This window comes from Jaculus jaculus, chromosome 11 (genome assembly GCF_020740685.1).
Source record: "Jaculus jaculus isolate mJacJac1 chromosome 11, mJacJac1.mat.Y.cur, whole genome shotgun sequence".
Lineage (NCBI taxonomy): Eukaryota > Metazoa > Chordata > Mammalia > Rodentia > Dipodidae > Jaculus > Jaculus jaculus.
The window spans coordinates 110,056,380-110,072,487 of record NC_059112.1 but is presented as its reverse complement, the minus strand read 5'-3'; the positions used below and the strand labels follow the sequence as shown (position 1 = coordinate 110,072,487).

Sequence of the window (16,108 nt, the reverse complement as noted above, 5' to 3'; positions counted from 1 at the left end):
CGCGGGCCAGTGACATCAATGACACCCTATGGGGCACCAGAGAGCCCGGAGACCCCTGGCTGCCCTCTGCCTCCCACGCCCCACTGACGCGCCGGACCGATTGGAAGTCCTGCCGCCGCTGCTGTGGCTCTCGGCCCACCCCGGGATTCCAGCCTCGAGGAGCTGGGGCTGCCGGCTGGGAGCGGGGTGTCGTGCCCGGGACGCGGTCTCCCCCGGGTGGCGCGCTGGGTGGGGCCATGCACCGAAGCGCATTCTCTTGAAATTCCATGGGGCACATTCTCGAGTTTGAGAATCCAGGAACCAGGCTCGGGCTAGGAGTTTAGGAGTGGAAGACTCCCCAGGCCCACGAGCACAGCCTCCCAGCTGCCCTGTCGGTGAGCAGATGATTTTTGCTCATTCGCAATAAAGAAGCCAATATATACAGGCGGGCGTGGTGGCGCGCGCCTTTAATCCCAGCACTCTCGGAGGCAGAGGTAGGAGGATCACTGTGAGTTCGAGACTACCCTGAGAATACAAAGTGAATTCCAGGTTAGCCTGAGCAGCCGTGAGACCCTACCTCGAGTAAAAAAAGAAGAAAGAGAAGGGAAGGAAGGGAAAAACTAAAGGAGGAAGAGGTAATAATATTGAGTGCAACCGCCACGTGGAGTTATACAATTTGCTTAATCTATCCTCTTTCCCCACCACAGCCCTTTTTTTTTTTTTTTTTTTTTTTTTTTTGTAGTTTTTCGATCCTCCTACCTCTACCTCTCAAGTGCTGGGATTAAAGAAAGGTGTGCGCCATCACTCCCGGATCCGTTTTCCTCCTCTTTTCTTTGGCTGTCAAGACCCAGGATTCCTAACTTTGGCGCGCTTCCCTCTAGTCATGTTGAAACTGCAGATGCAATGGGCCGCTTTATGTCCAGCTTCATGTGGGTGCTGGGGTTCCAAACTCAGAGCAAGCGCCTTTAACCACTGAGCCATCTCCCGGTCCCCAGCCCCATGGGGCTATTGAGACTTTTTTTTTTTTTTTTTTTTTTTTGTAGAGTCTCTTGCTCTCTAGCCTAGTCTGACCTGGAATTCACCATGCACATGCAGTCGCAGGGTGGCCTCGAACTCACGGCGCCTCACCTACCTCTGCCTCGCGAGTGCTGGGATTAAAGGCGTGCGCCACCACGCCCGGCTAATAAAATATTTTTAAAAAGAGTGAGAGAAGCCCAAGGCTGGTTTTTTTTAATTAATTAATAATTAATTAATTTAGAGAGAGAGAATGGGTGCACCACAGCCTCCAGCCACAAACGAGCTCCAGATGCATGCGCCCCCTTGTGCATCTGGCTTACGTGGGTCCTGGGGGGGAGGGTCGAGCCTCGAACCCAGGGCTGTGTTTTAATTAAGACCCGAGGTTCCCGGGCCCTGAGGCGGCCTGGCGCTCTGCGGCTCCCGCAACGGGTGGGCACTGGCGTGCGCTGCGCCCGCGGTCCTCACTGCAGCAAGGCCCGAGACCGGACCAACCCGAGCCGGCCCGGGCCGGCCGGAAGTGACGGTCGGAAAGTCTACGCGGGGACGCCGGGGCGGACCCCCAGGAGGGGCCGCGGAGCCGGGCGGGACCCCGGGCGGGGCGGCGCTGTTGCCCGGGCGACGGGCTCGGGCGTCGGCGATCGGCGCGCTGCAGCGGCGCTTGCAGCCTGCACTGGTGCTGCGGCCCCGGGCCGGGAAGCCCCCCACGCCGCTCCCGCCACCGCCGCTGCTTCGGGTAGCGGGTCGCAGGGTCGTCTCCCCTGCGCTGGAGGTGCTCGGCCGTCCTGGGACTGCTTAGCGCCTTTTCTTTTTAAAATCTACTCGTCTGGCGGGGCGTGGTGGCTCACGTCTTCAAATCAGGTAGGAGGATAGCAGTGAGTTCGAGGCCAGACTGGGGCCACAGAGTTAGTTCCAGGTCAGGCTGGGCTGTGTTGAGACCTGCTTTCAAATCAAAATAAAAAGTAATATTTAGCTCACCATAATCAGGCAGTCACAAGTTAAAGCTGTGACAATCATATAATAAAGATTTAAATAATAACTATACTAAAAAAAACCAAAAAATAAAAAATAAAATAAAAAGTAAGTTAGGGCTGGAAGGATGGCTTGGCGTTTAAGGTGCTGGCCTGCAAAGCCAAAGGACTCAGGTTCGATTCCCCAGGACCCACATAAGCCAAATGCACAAGGTGGCACATGCATCAGGAGTTTGTCTGCAGCAGCTGAAAGCCCTGGTGCACTTATTCTCTCTCTCTCTTTCAAATAAATAAATTTAAAATAGTTTAATCCTCTGGATTTCCGCCTGTCAGCAAACAGGTCTACCTGTTTTCTTTCTTTCTTTCTTTCTTTCTTTCTTTCTTTCTTTCTTTCTTTCTTTCTTTCTTTCTTTCTTTCTTTTTTTGGTTCTGCTTGTTTTTTGAGGTATGGTCTCAGTCCAGCCCAGGAATTCACTATGTAGTCTCAAGGTGGCCTTGAACTCATGGCGATCCTCCTACCTCTGCCTCTTGAGTGCTGGGATTTCAAGGCATGTGCCACCATGCCCGGCCTGGAACTCACCCTGTAGCCCAGACTGGCCTTTAACTCATGGCGATCCTCCTAACCTCTGCCTCCTGAGTGCTGGGGTTATTTTCTTTATTTGGGGTGGGGGGAGAATATGGACGTACCAGGGACTTTAGCCACTGCAAACAAACTCCAGACACATGTACCACCATAAAGCATCTGGCTTTACATGGGTACTGGGGAAACCAACCTGGGTTCTTTGCCTTTACATGCAAGCAAGCACCTTAACCGCTGAGCCATCTCTCCATCTCTTTCTGAAAAAATATTTTTTGGAAAAATTCTTACTTATTTGCAAGCTGAGAGAGATTCTTAGAAGAGAGTCACAGAGAATGGGCATGCCAGGGCATACAGCCACTGCAGACTCATGATGCATGTACCACTTTGTGCATCTAGCTTTACCTGGGTCCTGGAGAATTGAACCCAGCTCGTTAGGCTTTGCAGTCAAGCACCTTAACCACTGAGCCATCTCTCCAGCCCCTCTTTATTCTATTTCATTTTTTAGTTTTAGTTTTTCAAGGTAGGGTCTTGCTGTCGCCCAGGCTGACATGAAATTCACTATGTGGTCTCCAACTCAAAGCAAACCTCCTACCTCTGCTTCCCAACTGCTGGGATTAAAGGCACACACCATTACATCCAGCCATTTTTGAGGCAGGGTCTTTAGCTCATGCTGACCTGGAACTCATTATGTAGCCCAAATGGCCTTGAACTCACGGCAATCTTCCTGCTTCAGCATCCCTAGTGCTGGGATTAAAGGCTTAGGTTACCACTCCATGTCATACCCCCATTTTACTCCTAATTACTAGTCAACTGATTACTGATGGCACTACCTGGTTGCTGCAGACAACATGATTTTTGTTGTTCTTGGCTACTTAGCCCAGACTGGCCTTGAACTCATGATAGTTCTCTTGCCTCAGCCTTCCCTGTGTTGAACTTACAGTGTGTGCCACCGATCCCATGCCATCTTGTTGTGTGTGTGTGTGTGTGTGTGTGTGTGTGTGTGTTAGTATTTCATGTAACCCAATCTGGCCTTGAACTCATTCATTAAGGGATATGGGTCCAGTATTGTCAAATGTTATGATTTTAAATATTTATGTATTTGTTTCTTTGTGTGTATACACGTGCTGGGTTACGTGCTATGACGTGTGTGGAGGCCAGAGGACAACTTTGGGGTATCTGTGCGCTACCTTCTTCGAGATAGGACCTCTTGCTGCTCCAGATGAACAGCCAGACTGTAAAGGAATCCAGACTAGCTGGCCCTTAAGCTTTGGATTCTGCTGGCTCTGCATGTCACTGTTATAGGCATATTAGGATCATGGTGGCATGTACCATTTTACACCTGGCTTTATGTGGGTGCTGGGGAATTGAACTGTGCCAGTAGACTTTGCAAGAAAGCACCTTTAACTGCTAAGCCATCTCCCCTTTTAAGATTGTTTTATTTATTTCTTTATGCTAGGCATAGTGGCGCACGCCTTTAATCCCGGCACTAGGGAGGCGGAGGTAGGAGAATCGCTGTGAGTTTGAGGCCACCCTGAGAATACATAGTGAATTCCAGGTCAGTCTGGGCTACCTCGAAAAACCCCCCAAATTTTTTTTTTGTTTTATTTATTTATTTCAGAGAGAGAGAGAGAGAGGCAGAGGCAGAGAGAGAAAGAGAGAGTGAAAGAATGAACATGCCAGGACCTCCAGCCACTGTAAAGGAACTTCGGATGCATATGCCACCAAGTGCTGGGGAATCCTGGGTCTTTAGGTTTCTCAGGCAGGAGCCTTAACCCCTAAGCCATCTCTCCAGCCACTGATTTTGTTGTTGTTGTTTTTGTTTTGTTTTTTGAGGTAGAGTCTCACTCTAGCTCAGACTGACCTGGAATTCACTATGTATTCTCAGGGTGGCCTCAAACTCACGGCAATTCTCCTACCACCGCCTCCCAAGTGCTGGGATTAAAGGCGTGCACCACCACACCCAGCTCAGCCCCTGCTTTTTGCCTGACATATGTAAGACTCTGAGTTCTGTCCCCAGAACCACACACACAAAAATCAATTTCATGAAAACTCTGCTTGTTCTGTATGTGGTATATGTATGAATAAGTGTTCATAGTGTTCATGTGTGTGCACACATGTGCATCTGAAAGCCAGAGGTTAATGTTAGATGTCTTCTTAAATAATTCTCCACTTAGTTTGTTTCTTTTTATTATTTTATTTATTTATTTTTAAAATCAAGGGCAGATGGATCAGTGACAGAGTAAATGAATGCTTTTTATCTTATTTATTGAGAGAGTGAAAGAGAGAGAGGATGGACGCACCAGGGCTTCCAGCCAGTGCAAACGAACTCCAGACGCGTGCACCACCATGTGTCAACGTGGGTTCTGGGGAGTCGAACATGGGTCCTTAGGCTTAACCACTAAGCCATCTCTCCAGCCCCTATTTTTATTGTTTTGTGTGTGTGTGTGTGTGTGCACACACACACACGTGCGTGCGTGTACACATACTACTGTACTCATGTGGAGGTCAGAGGACAACCTCAGAGAGTTTTTCTACTCTTGCTGCTGCTTGAGAACTTCCACATTCCCTTGGCTCTGCCTCCTGTTGCAGGAGGTACCTTGAGATAACAGATGTATGCATAACTTTGCATCCAACTTTACATGATTGCTGAGGAGTATCAAACTCAGGTTGGCAGGCTTGCAAGCAAATGCTTTTAAATTTTTTATTTCTTGGGGCTGGAGAGATGGCTCAGTGGTTGAGGTGCTTGCCTGCAACACCTAATGACCCAGGCTCAATTCCCCAGTACCCACTTAACGACAGATGCACAAAGTGGCATATTTATCTGGAGTTCATTTGCAGCAGCTAGAGGCTGTGGCGCATCCATTCTCTTTCTCTCTGTGTGTGTGTGTGTTTATAAATCAGTAATTTTATTTATTTCTTTGAGAGAAACAAACAGACAAAAAGTAGGAAAGACACACACAGTGAGTATGGATGTGCCAGGGTCTCTAGCTGTTGCACAGGAACTCCAGACTCATGTGCTATTTTGTGCATCTGGCTTTATGTGAGAACTAGCGAGTCAAACCTGGACTAGCAGGCTTTGCAAGCCATTAACTGCTGATCTACCTCTCTAGCCACTAACTAAGTTTTCTGGGCTTCCCCCCCTTTTTGGAAACAGGGTCTCTGTATTTTTACTTTAGGTCTTTAGCTCCTGATCTTCCTTTCTCCACATTATAAGTACTGTGATTGTAGTCATGTGTCACCACAGCCCACCCAGCTCTTCACTTTACTTGTTATTTTGAGACAGGGTCACAATATGTTGCCCCAAGCTGGCCTCAAACTTACTCTGTAGTTCAAGCGGGCCTTGCTTGAACTTTCAGTCCTCCTATTTCCTATTCCCAAAGGAGCTAGGATTAAATTAAAAAGAAGTCAAGCCTTATGGCCCCACACAGCATATGGACTAGTGTTGGTGTTTTTTTTGGCCATTATTTACTTATTTATTTTGAGGTAGAGTCTCTAGTCTAGGCTGACCTGGCATTCAGTATGCAGTCACAGAGTTGAATTCATGGCAATCTTCCTACCTCTGCCTTCTTAGTGTTGGGATTAAAGGTGTGCACCATCATACCTGGCTTTTTAATTTTTGATTGTTTGGTTTTGTTTGGTCTTGCTATATAGCTCAAAATAGCTTAGAACTTACTCTGTAGCCCTGGCCAGCCTCAAGCTCTGGCAGTCCGCCTGCTTCTGCCTCACAAAGACTGGGAATGCCAGTCTACTGCTACTACTGTTTGTTTTTGGGGGGGGGTGAAAAATGCCTGTCTCAGAAAGCTTGGGTGAGCCAAAGGCAGTAGGCACAGGATCGACTCCTGGAGAAGACTTCCTGGTTGCTGACTCTGGGTCTAGGACCTCAGCTCTTTCCTGACACCCTCATACTCTGCCCAGCAGAAATGGTTTTTCTCTCTCTTTTGATTTTTGTTATTTTGAGGTAGAGTCTCACTCTAGCTCATGTTGACCTGGAATTCATTATGTAGTCTCAGGGTGACCTCGAGCTCATGGCCATCCACCACTATGCCTGGCTGAGAAATGGTTTCTCAGAGGAATGTGAAGTAGTTGCTGCCATCCTTGTTTGGGGACTTAGTTCTCAGGGTCTCAAGAGACACAAAGCCTGGCACGTGGCATCTGGAGCTGTCCTGGGGTTTCTGAGCATCTGGGTCACCATGGGTAGCTGGTACGTGGCATCTGAAGCTGTCCTGGGGTTTCTGGGCATCTGGGTCACCATGGGCAGCTGGTACGTGGCATCTGAAGCTGTCCTGGGGTTTCTGAGCATCTGGGTCACCATGGGCAGCTGGTATGTGGCATCTGAAGCTGTCCCGGGGTTTCTGGGCATCTGGGTCACCATGGGCAGCTGGTATGTGGCATCTGAAGCTGTCCTGGGGTTTCTGGGCATCTGGGTCGCCATGGGCAGCTGGTACGTGGCATCTGAAGCTGTCCCGGGGTTTCTGGGCATCTGGGTCGCCATGGGCAGCTGGTAAGTGGCATCTGAAGCTGTCCTGGGGTTTCTGGGCATCTGGGTCGCCATGGGCAGCTGGTAGCCCCCCATTATTCGCCTGTCACCGAGCTATGGTGGGCCTCGAGAGATCTGATTTATCCCACATCTTACCGAGATGTAGAGCATTCATGTGGGCTAAAGAGGTTTCCATCTTGTTTCTAAGTTTATTCTTAGGAAGAACTCTGTGCGAGTCTTGTGTGTGGGGGGGAGGTGGCTGCAGAGGACCTCCTAACCTGGGAGCGCACGCCTTTAATCCCAGCACTCAGGAGGCAGAGGTGGAGGGCAATGAGTTCAAGGCCACCCTGAGACTCCATAATGAATTCCAGAGTGAGACCCTAACTGGAAAAACAAACAAACAAACAAACAAACAAAAAGCATAGGACCTTCAGAAGCACTGTGCTGAAAATAAGGGCCCCACCCCTTCCCCTTTCAACCAGCAAGGTGCCACCCCTTCTTCAAGGGTGACTACAAGGCTGCCCGAATCATCAAAGATCAAAATCTGCCCCATGGGAAGTGGATATGATGGAGAATGGAGTTTCAAAGGGGAAAATGGGGGGAGGGAGGGTATTACCAAGGGATTTTTTTTTTTTTTAACTTGCAATGGTTTATTTTCTACTGTATTCTCACCAGGTTCACTGGCATTAAAGGGGCCAAGAGGGAAGGACTATGTGGCCTTGACTATCGACAGCTGGGTGCTGCAGCAGAGGCTGCTGGGCTGTGAGGGCAGACGAGTGCTGCGTGGGGCCACACTGCCCGGAGCCTAGGTGAGGGGACTCTGCAGGTGGGAAGGGCAGCTTGGCTCCCAGCCTGCGAGAGGCCTGTGCTTCTGGAGGCCTCACGTGGATACACAGTCTAAAGAAAATGCCCTTGAGGTTCCGAGTGGGGCTGGAGGTGGGGTCCCCAAGTTCACATCAAGTAGTTTGTGGAAGTCTTAAGTCTGTGGCCCCCAAGGGATATTTTTTATAATCATGGAAGTTGTTAATAAAAATTTGAAAAAAGAAATAAAAATAAAGTGGAGATCAAAAAAAAAAAAAAATCTGCCCCAAAATGTTTCCCATTTTTCTGTTTCAGCACTCCTGCTCTGTGGACATGGCACATGCGTTCTGAGCAGCTAACCATCTCCAGTCAGTTTGGCTGATCTGGGAGCCCCCGGCCCACGCCCTCCCTGTCTGCTCACCTCCACTTCTTTCATCCCCATCATCTTGGGCAGCTGCAGCCCCCGCTCAGGACCCCCGTCCCGGAACCCTCGAAGCTGGGAACCGTGTAGGGCTGCAGCTGCGCGGGGAACTGGATCTGGGAAGGACTTCCTGTTATCCCTAGTCCCCGGCTCCACCCGGCGCCACCGCCGGCCCAGCGCTGGCTGCAGAGTCCCGCTGCCCCGGGGAGAGGGGCCGCCTCGGCGACCCAGGTGCCCCGTGTGCCTCCACCTCGGTGAGAACGGGATGCTGGGGGAGGCCCCCGGAGACTGGCTCCGGTAGCCAGCTTGCAGGAAGGGACAGGGTCAAGGGTGGAAAGGCTGCAGGCTGGCCGGGAGGGAAGGGAGCCTGGACCGGGGATGGGGAAGGACGGGACATGGTCCACCGTGTTGGTGACCGGGATACCGAGGTGGACGGGGCAGCTGCAGGGGGCACGCCTGGGAGTGGGCAGGTGATTTATCTCAGATGGAGCTCTGAGTCCAACTGGGGCACAAGATGCTTGTCCAGGGGCCATTGAGGCGAGGACTCCCCTGGGCGGGAGAGCGCAGTCCCATAGCACTGCCCCTGAATGAGCCCCGCAGAACTTTCTGCTCTGACAAGAAACCCCTATCTCGATGTAGCTCCCGCTTTCCCAGAACTGACTGCACTGAGGTACAGGGCTCTTGTATCAGTGACGAGGAAGACAATGTACAGTGGCATTTCATTTTATTTCATTGTGGCTTTTCAGGGTAGGGTCTCGCTGTAGCCCAGCCTGACCTGGAATTCACTATGTAGTCTCGAACTCACGGTGATCCTCCTGCCGCTGCCTCCCAAGTGCTGGGAAAAGTGTGCTCTACCAAGCCCGGCCACAGTAGCATGTTTTTTTTGTTTTTGGCTTTTGTTTTTGTTTTTCGAGGTAGGTTCTCACTCTAGCTCAGGCTGACCTGGAATTCACTATGTAGTCTCAGGGTGGTCTTGAATTTACAGTGATCTTCCTACCTCTGCCTCCTGAGTGCTGGGATTAAAGGCATGCACCATCACATCTAGCTCACAGTAGCATTTTTTAAAAAGGGGAACGAAAAAACATCAAAGACAATTTGAAATGTATAGCACCTGACTGACTTTATTTCTACCTGGTCTGGCATGGAGAAGATTCTCAGAGCACTTAAGATGTGCCTGGGAGACACTGGCTGATTTCTTTCTGCTCTTGCAGGCTCGTGGCCAGAACCTGAAGCGGGGGCCCGCGGTGCTTGGCCAGTGAGAGAGAGAAACCCCTCGTAGGTCTTCCTAGCTCTAAAGGAGAAAATGTCTGCAGATGGCAGAGTCATCCTGGCTACCGAGAGCAAAGAGAGCGCTGGTGAGGTACGATGGGGTCCCAGGTGAGGGAGGCATGCCTGGGGAGGAACTGGGGCCGGGGCATTTTTCAAGGCTGGTGTGCAGACAAGGGAAGAGTGAGAGCCAGTGAGGGAGAGAAGAGATGGCAGTTGGCTGCTGAGCTGGAGTGTTGAAGAGATCGTGGCATCATGGGAAATAACCTCCATCTGGTCTTTACAGTGTCGCCGTAACTGCTTTTGCTTTATCCAGTGAATTCCTTACTCAGTGAGCACATGATGTAGCAGAAGGGCTGTCTGGGGTCTTTCAATAAGGCTTTCTTTTTCTTTCTTTCTTTTTTTTTCAAGGTATGGTCTCGCCGTATCTCAGGCTGGTCTGGAATTCACTATGTACTTTCAGGGTGGCCTTGAACTCACAGTGATCCTCGTACTCTGCCTCCCAAGAGCTGGGATTAAAAGCATGCGCCGCTGTGCCTGGCCAATAAGGTTTTCCTTACATAGTACCTGGAGCACATAAAGCGGTCGATCACCCATCCCCTTCCCCCCGGGAGACACCTCCCTGTGGGTCACCTGTCTGGCTGTGGGCTCCAGTCCTGCATGTGTGCATGTGCTACTCTCGAGGGACCAGGGTCCCCAGGCTTGGACCCCGAGGACTCTTGACAACCTCAGGCCAGGTGTGTGACCTTGGCCTGCCTTTGCCCTCTGTCTTGCCAGGTCACCGGGAGGCTTGAAGGAGGCAGTGGGCACGAGTCCTCTGTAAGCAGTTTGCCCGCCGGTAACTGATCATTGCTGTGACGCGTGAAGAGAGAGCGCCCAGGGTCACTAGGACGGCAGACAGAGGAGCTCGGGCCCTCCCGCCTCGATTCTGTGGCGGTTGCAACCAGAACACACCAGGTACGGGCACCGCTGCTTTCGTGCTGTAGAGGCTTAGGGTCCCTTCCGCAGCAGCCGACAAGCCTTGAACCTTGACGGTCCCTGCTCACGTCAGAGTCTGTCAAGTCCACACAGGTGGAGTACCAGTAATAATTAATTACTGGTTCTGTTCTGTGTTTCCCAGTAACAGCTTTGGGCAGGCAGTGGGAAAGCTGAGTCTAGGCCACTGGCCAGTCAAGAATATGGCTGGAAGCTGGGAGGGGTGGCGCACGCCTTTAATCCCAGCACTCGGGAGGCAGAGGTAGGAGGAATTCTGTGAGTTCGAGGCCACTCTTGAGACTGCATAGTGAATTCCAGGTCAGCCAAGGCAAAAGTGAGACCCTACCTCGAAAAGAAAGAAAAAAGAAAGAAAGAAAGAAAGAGAGAAAGAAGGAAAGCAAGCAAGCGAGCCAGTCCTTCAGTGTGTACCTTGTGTCTGAGTGTGTTCTTCCTGCTGGGGTGTCTCTTCCACTCTCTCGTGCTGATGGGAGCTATCATCCCTAGGGTCTGGGTCACAGTCAACCCTGTGGAGACATGCTCTCTGGACAGAGGGAGACAGTGCCCATGGAAGCCTCTCAGGAGCCACCACACATTAAGACAGAGCCAGAAGAGCTGCACCTGGAGGGGGCATCACGGGAGGACGGGGATGCAGGGGCACGTAGCTGGGTGCCCCTAAGTCCTGGCTGTAAGGAGAAATCCTCCTTCCTGCCTGGTGCAGGTATGAGAAGCACGTGAATGAAGCATGTTGGGGGGGGGGTGAGGGTCTTACCACTTGGGTGTTAAGGCCCCAGGTTTCATCTGCTCCCTGACAGCCTGACCGTGGGTGGCCCTCGTCTTGGTTGCATCAGGGTGGGATTGGAGGCAGCTGGGTCCAGCAGGACTAGCTGGCTGTCCTGAGGACCCTTCTCCTGCAGGCCTTCCTTCAGCCCAGTTCCCCGTGCTTTCCCGAGAGGGTAGGACTCGAGACCGGCAGATGGCCGCAGCACTCCTCACTGCTTGGTCCCAGGTGAGTGTCCTCGAAGATCTCCTTATCCCTTCCTCGGCCTGCCTCTGGGCAGAAACAGAACCTTCCCTGAGCTTCACATGTACTTAGCCTCTCTGTAGCTGCTGGCTTCACGTGCAAGTCCAGGATGCCCTGCCCAGCCCACTTGGGGCCAGAACCTGCTGCCCACAACGCTCACTGAAGTGCTGCCAGACTGGTCACCTGAAAGCCCTTGTCAGGCCCAGGGCTCGCGGTCAGGCTGGCAAAGTGGAGGAGAAACAGAAGGAAGTGGAGACTAGTGTCTGAACTGAGGGGACCTCACCTTTCACTGTGCTCTTTTTATTTTATTTATTTGAGAGAGAAAGAGGCCAATAGAATGGGCATGCCGGGTTCTCCAGCACTCCAGATGCATGCGCCACCTTGTGCAGCTGGCTTTACGTGGGCACTGGGGAATTGCACCTGGGTCCTTCCTTAGGCTTTGCAGGCAAGCACTTCAACTGCTAAACCATCTCTCTAGCCCCCCTGCTTTGTTCTTGACCAGCACATCCCCCCAAAGTCTCTTCTGTCAGATCCAAGGGACGGCCACACTGGAGACAAGTTTGGTCTTGCCATATGCCCTGGTGGTATTGTTTTATGACTCATGTTCACAGCAAAGCCTAAACAGTGTGTTTTCCGTGTTTGAGATGCCAGTGACCTTTGAGGATGTGGCACTCTACCTGTCACGGGAGGAGTGGGGGCGACTGGATCACACACATCAGAATTTCTACAGAGATGTGCTTCAGAAAAGAAATAGTTTGGCTTTTGGTAAGGGCTCTCCTGGAGTTTGGGGCTTCCTGAGGCCTTGGGAGTCTTGGTGGGGGGGTGCTTTCCCACCATCACCTCCTCACTCAGGCCCCCCTGCCCCGTCCTTCCCCCTTCCTGTCATTGTTAGATCTGGAATCTTCATGGGACAGAAATGCTGTTCGTCTATACTGGGATAGGATGGTGGCCACCAGTCCAGTGGCTGTTGAGTTCTCGAAATAAGGCAGGAGTGGCTGGTTGTAACTTTTTTTTTTCCCTATTTTCTTTTTTTTTTTTTTGGTTTTTCAAGGTAGGGTCTCACTCTAGTTCAGCCTGTCCTGGAATTCACTATGGAGTCTCAGGGTGGCCTCGAACTCATGGCGATCCTCCTACCACTGCCTCCCAAGTGCTGGGATTAAAAGTGTGCACCACCACATCTGGCTGGTTGTAACTTTTATTTGACTTTATTATTTGTTTGTGTGTGGGAAGGGTGAACATGGGTATGTGCGTGTGCAAACACACTTGTGGAGGACAGGAGACAACTTTTGTGTTGTTCTTCTCTCCATCTCATTTGAGGCAGGGGTTCTATACTTCAGTACTGGGCAGCACTAATTTCAGACCCTGCTTTTCTTTCTCCCTTTCTTTCTCCCTTTCTTTCTTTCTTTCTTTCTTTCTTTCTTTCTTTCTTTCTTTCTTTCTTTCTCTCTTTCTTTCTCTCTCTCTCTCTCTCTCTCTCTCTCCCCCTTTCTTTCTTTCTTTCTTTCTTTCTTTCTTTCTTTCTTTCTTTCTTTCTTTCTTTCTTTCTTTCTTTTTTTGAGGAAGGGTCTTGTTCTACTTCCAGATGACCTGGAATTCATTATGTAGTCTCAAGGTAGCCTTGAATTCACAGTGATCATCCCACCACAGCCTCCTAAGTGCTGGGATTAAAGGTGTGCACCACCACCATGCCTGGCTATTTTAATTTATTTATTTATCTATGTTTTCTTTTTTTATTATTAATTTCAGAGAGAGAGAGAATGGGTGTACCAGGGCCTCTAGCCACTGCAAATTCCAGAAGCATATGCCACCTTGTGCATCCAACTTATATGGGTACTGGGGAATCGAACCTTAACCCTACAGCCATCTCTCCAGCCCTATATTTATTTCTTTATTTGAGAGAGAGAGGAGAAACAGAGATAGAGAATGGGTGTGCCAGGGCCTCCAGCTGCTGCAAATGAACTCCAGATGCATGCATCACCTTTGCATCTGGCTTATGTGGGTCCTGAGGAATTGAACCTAGGTCCTTTTGCTTTGCATACAAGTGCCTTAACTGCTAAGCTATCTCCTCAGCCCCAGCTTTAATTTTTATTTACTTATTTTATTTACTTACTTTTTGGTTTAGGTAGGGTTTCACTCTAGCTCAGGCTGACCTGGAATTCACTTTGTAATCTCAGGGTGGCCTTGAATTTACAGTAATCCTCCTACCTCTACCTCCCAAGTGCTGGGATTAAAGCCATGCACCACCATGCCTAGCTACTTTTTAAATTTTCAATTAAATTTTAGTTTTAGAAATACTTATTTTGGGGGCTGGAGAGACGGCTTAGCTTTTAAGGTGCATGCCTGTGAAGCCTAAGGATCCAGGTTCGATTCTCCAGGTCCCACGTAAGCCAGATGCACATGGTGGTGCCTGCGTCTGGAATTCGTTTGCAGTGGCTGGAAGCCCTGGCATTCCCATTCTCTCTCTCTCTAATATATAAATAAACCTTTAAAAAAAGAGAAAAAAAAATGCTTACTTTGGGATTAAAGGTGTGTATGGCTATGACAGCCCTGTTTTTTTTTTTTTTTAATTTTGTGTTTTGGAGGTAGGGTCTAGCTCTAGCTCAGGCTGACCTGGAATTCACTATGGACTCTGAGGGTGGCCTCAAACTCATGGCAATCCTCTTAACTCTGCCTCCCAAGTGCTGGGATTAAAGGTGTATGCCACCATACCTGGTTTAAAGGGAATTTTTGAGGGCACTTAATTTCACCTCAAATGTGAGCCTTACTTCCCCTTTTTACCTCATCACTTTTCTGGGTTGTGGGGAGGAAGGGTGGAAGATAGGATGTCTGCTGCTGGACAGACCCAAAAGTTCCCAAACCAGCACAGCTTCTCTTCTTGGACAGGTTTTCCCTTCAGCAGGCCTTTCTGGGTCCCCCAAGTGCAGGAGAAGGGAGAGGCAGCAAGCTGTGGCCCAGAGACAGGAGCTGAGAAGGAGAAGCAAGTCCCTGGTTCAGGTGAGGGCCTTGGCCGATACCTTGGTGTGGGGTAAGGGCATTGGCACAGCCATTTGCTGATGCAAGTGGGCCTTCTGTCTGCAGGGCCACCAGACTCCTGTTCAGAGAGAGTGGCTCTTGCCTTCAGGGATGTTCTGATTCCCCCTTGTCCTTTCTTATTTCCCAGAACCCAGCCCCTGCATTTTTAGCTCTGTCTCCCCACCACTGGGGAATCCAGAAGCCTGTTTCCTGCTGGAACCTCTTATTTATTTATTTATTTTAGTTTTTTGGGGGTTAGGGTCTTGCACTAGCCCAAGCTGACCTGGAATTCACTGTGTAGTTTCAGGGTGGCCTTGAACTCACGGTGATCCTCCTACCTCTGCCTCCCCAGTGCTGGGATTAAAGGCGTGCGCCACTACGCCAGGCTTTATAACATCTTTTTCCAGGAGCTGTGGAGGTGGCAAAGGCGGTGCCGACCCTGGCCATGGCAGCTCTCGGTGATGTGAAGCCCTTCCGAACCAGGGCGGCGCGAGGGGCCCCAGGGGACGACCTGCAGTGCAGGCAGCCAGCAGCCAGGGGCCAAGGTACAGTTGGGCCCCTGGCTCCGGGAGAAGCCAGACAGCGCCAGTCAGCGCCACTGGACACGCGCACCCCAAACACCGGGGAGAGCCCCCGCGAGGAGAAGGGCGCCCCGGAGAGTGGCGAGGAGGGCCCGGGCCCGGACAGTGACACTGGCAAGAAGACCTACAAGTGCGAGCAGTGCGGCAAGGCCTTCAGCTGGCACTCCCACCTGGCGACGCACCTGCGCACGCACACGGGCGAGAAGCCGTACGCCTGCACGGACTGCGGCAAGCGCTTCGGCCGCAGCTCGCACCTCATCCAGCACCAGATCATCCACACGGGCGAGAAGCCGTACACCTGCCCGTCGTGCTGGAAGAGCTTCAGCCACCACTCGACGCTCATCCAGCACCAGCGCATCCACACCGGCGAGAAGCCGTACGTGTGCGAGCGCTGCGCCAAGCGCTTCACGCGCCGCTCGGACCTGGTCACGCACCAGGGCACGCACACGGGCGCCAAGCCGCACAAGTGCCCGGTGTGCGGCAAGTGCTTCACGCAGAGCTCCGCCCTGGTCACGCACCAGCGCACGCACACGGGCGTCAAGCCATACCCGTGCCCGGAGTGCGGCAAGTGCTTCAGCCAGCGCTCCAACCTCATCGCGCACAACCGCACGCACACGGGCGAGAAGCCCTACCACTGCCTCGACTGCGGCAAGAGCTTCAGCCACAGCTCGCACCTCACCGCGCACCAGCGCACGCACCGCGGCGTGCGCCCCTACCCGTGCGCGCTGTGCGGCCGCAGCTTCAGCCGCCGCTCCAACCTGCACCGGCACGAGAAGATCCACGGCACCGGGCCCAAGGCCCTGGCCATGCTGATGCTGGGGGCGGCGGCGGCGGGGGCTCTGGCGGCACCGTCGCCCGCTCCCACCTAGAAGGCCGGCGGGTCGCGGGACCCAAGCTCAGGCCCTGGGAAGCTCCTTAGGGAGCGGGAGGGTAGGGCCAGGCGTGGGGTGGGGCCAGGTGAGGTGGGAGGGGCGGCCGGCGCGAGGCTGGCGCACTGGCTGGATCCAGAT

At 51.8% G+C, this 16,108-nt stretch overlaps 1 protein-coding gene across 3 annotated transcripts; it reads left to right on the top strand.

The window, feature by feature from the left end:
- Positions 1–1,739: 1,739 nt before the first annotated feature.
- Znf205 (zinc finger protein 205) lies at positions 1,740–16,007 on the top strand. 3 transcript variants are annotated; one of them, XM_045130311.1, is made up of 11 exons: positions 1,750–1,854; positions 7,697–7,830; positions 8,138–8,497; positions 9,455–9,603; positions 9,921–10,058; positions 10,287–10,466; positions 10,989–11,202; positions 11,399–11,490; positions 12,150–12,270; positions 14,389–14,499; positions 14,925–16,007. In XM_045130311.1, the coding sequence occupies exons 7-11, from the start codon at positions 11,019–11,021 to the stop codon at positions 15,965–15,967; spliced, it is 1,551 nt and encodes a 516-aa protein (XP_044986246.1). In that variant the 5' UTR covers positions 1,750–1,854; positions 7,697–7,830; positions 8,138–8,497; positions 9,455–9,603; positions 9,921–10,058; positions 10,287–10,466; positions 10,989–11,018; the 3' UTR covers positions 15,968–16,007. The 3 variants fall into 3 exon arrangements, with proteins under 3 accessions (XP_044986247.1, XP_044986246.1, XP_044986245.1); XM_045130310.1 differs by lacking the exon at positions 9,921–10,058; XM_045130312.1 differs by lacking the exons at positions 9,921–10,058; positions 14,389–14,499 and having other exon boundaries at positions 1,740–1,854.
- Positions 16,008–16,108: the final 101 nt, after the last annotated feature.

What these genes read in the sequence shown, in the direction of transcription:
- Znf205 (XM_045130310.1), top strand. Translation starts at nt 11,019, where the DNA reads ATGCTCTCTGGACAGAGGGAGACAGTGCCCATGGAAGCCTCTCAGGAG. An exon ending in TCCTCACTGCTTGGTCCCAG is followed by an intron (nt 11,491 to 12,149) that starts GTGAGTGTCCTC and finishes TCCGTGTTTGAG; the next exon opens with ATGCCAGTGACCTTTGAGGA. An exon ending in AAGAAATAGTTTGGCTTTTG is followed by an intron (nt 12,271 to 14,388) that starts GTAAGGGCTCTC and finishes CTTCTTGGACAG; the next exon opens with GTTTTCCCTTCAGCAGGCCT.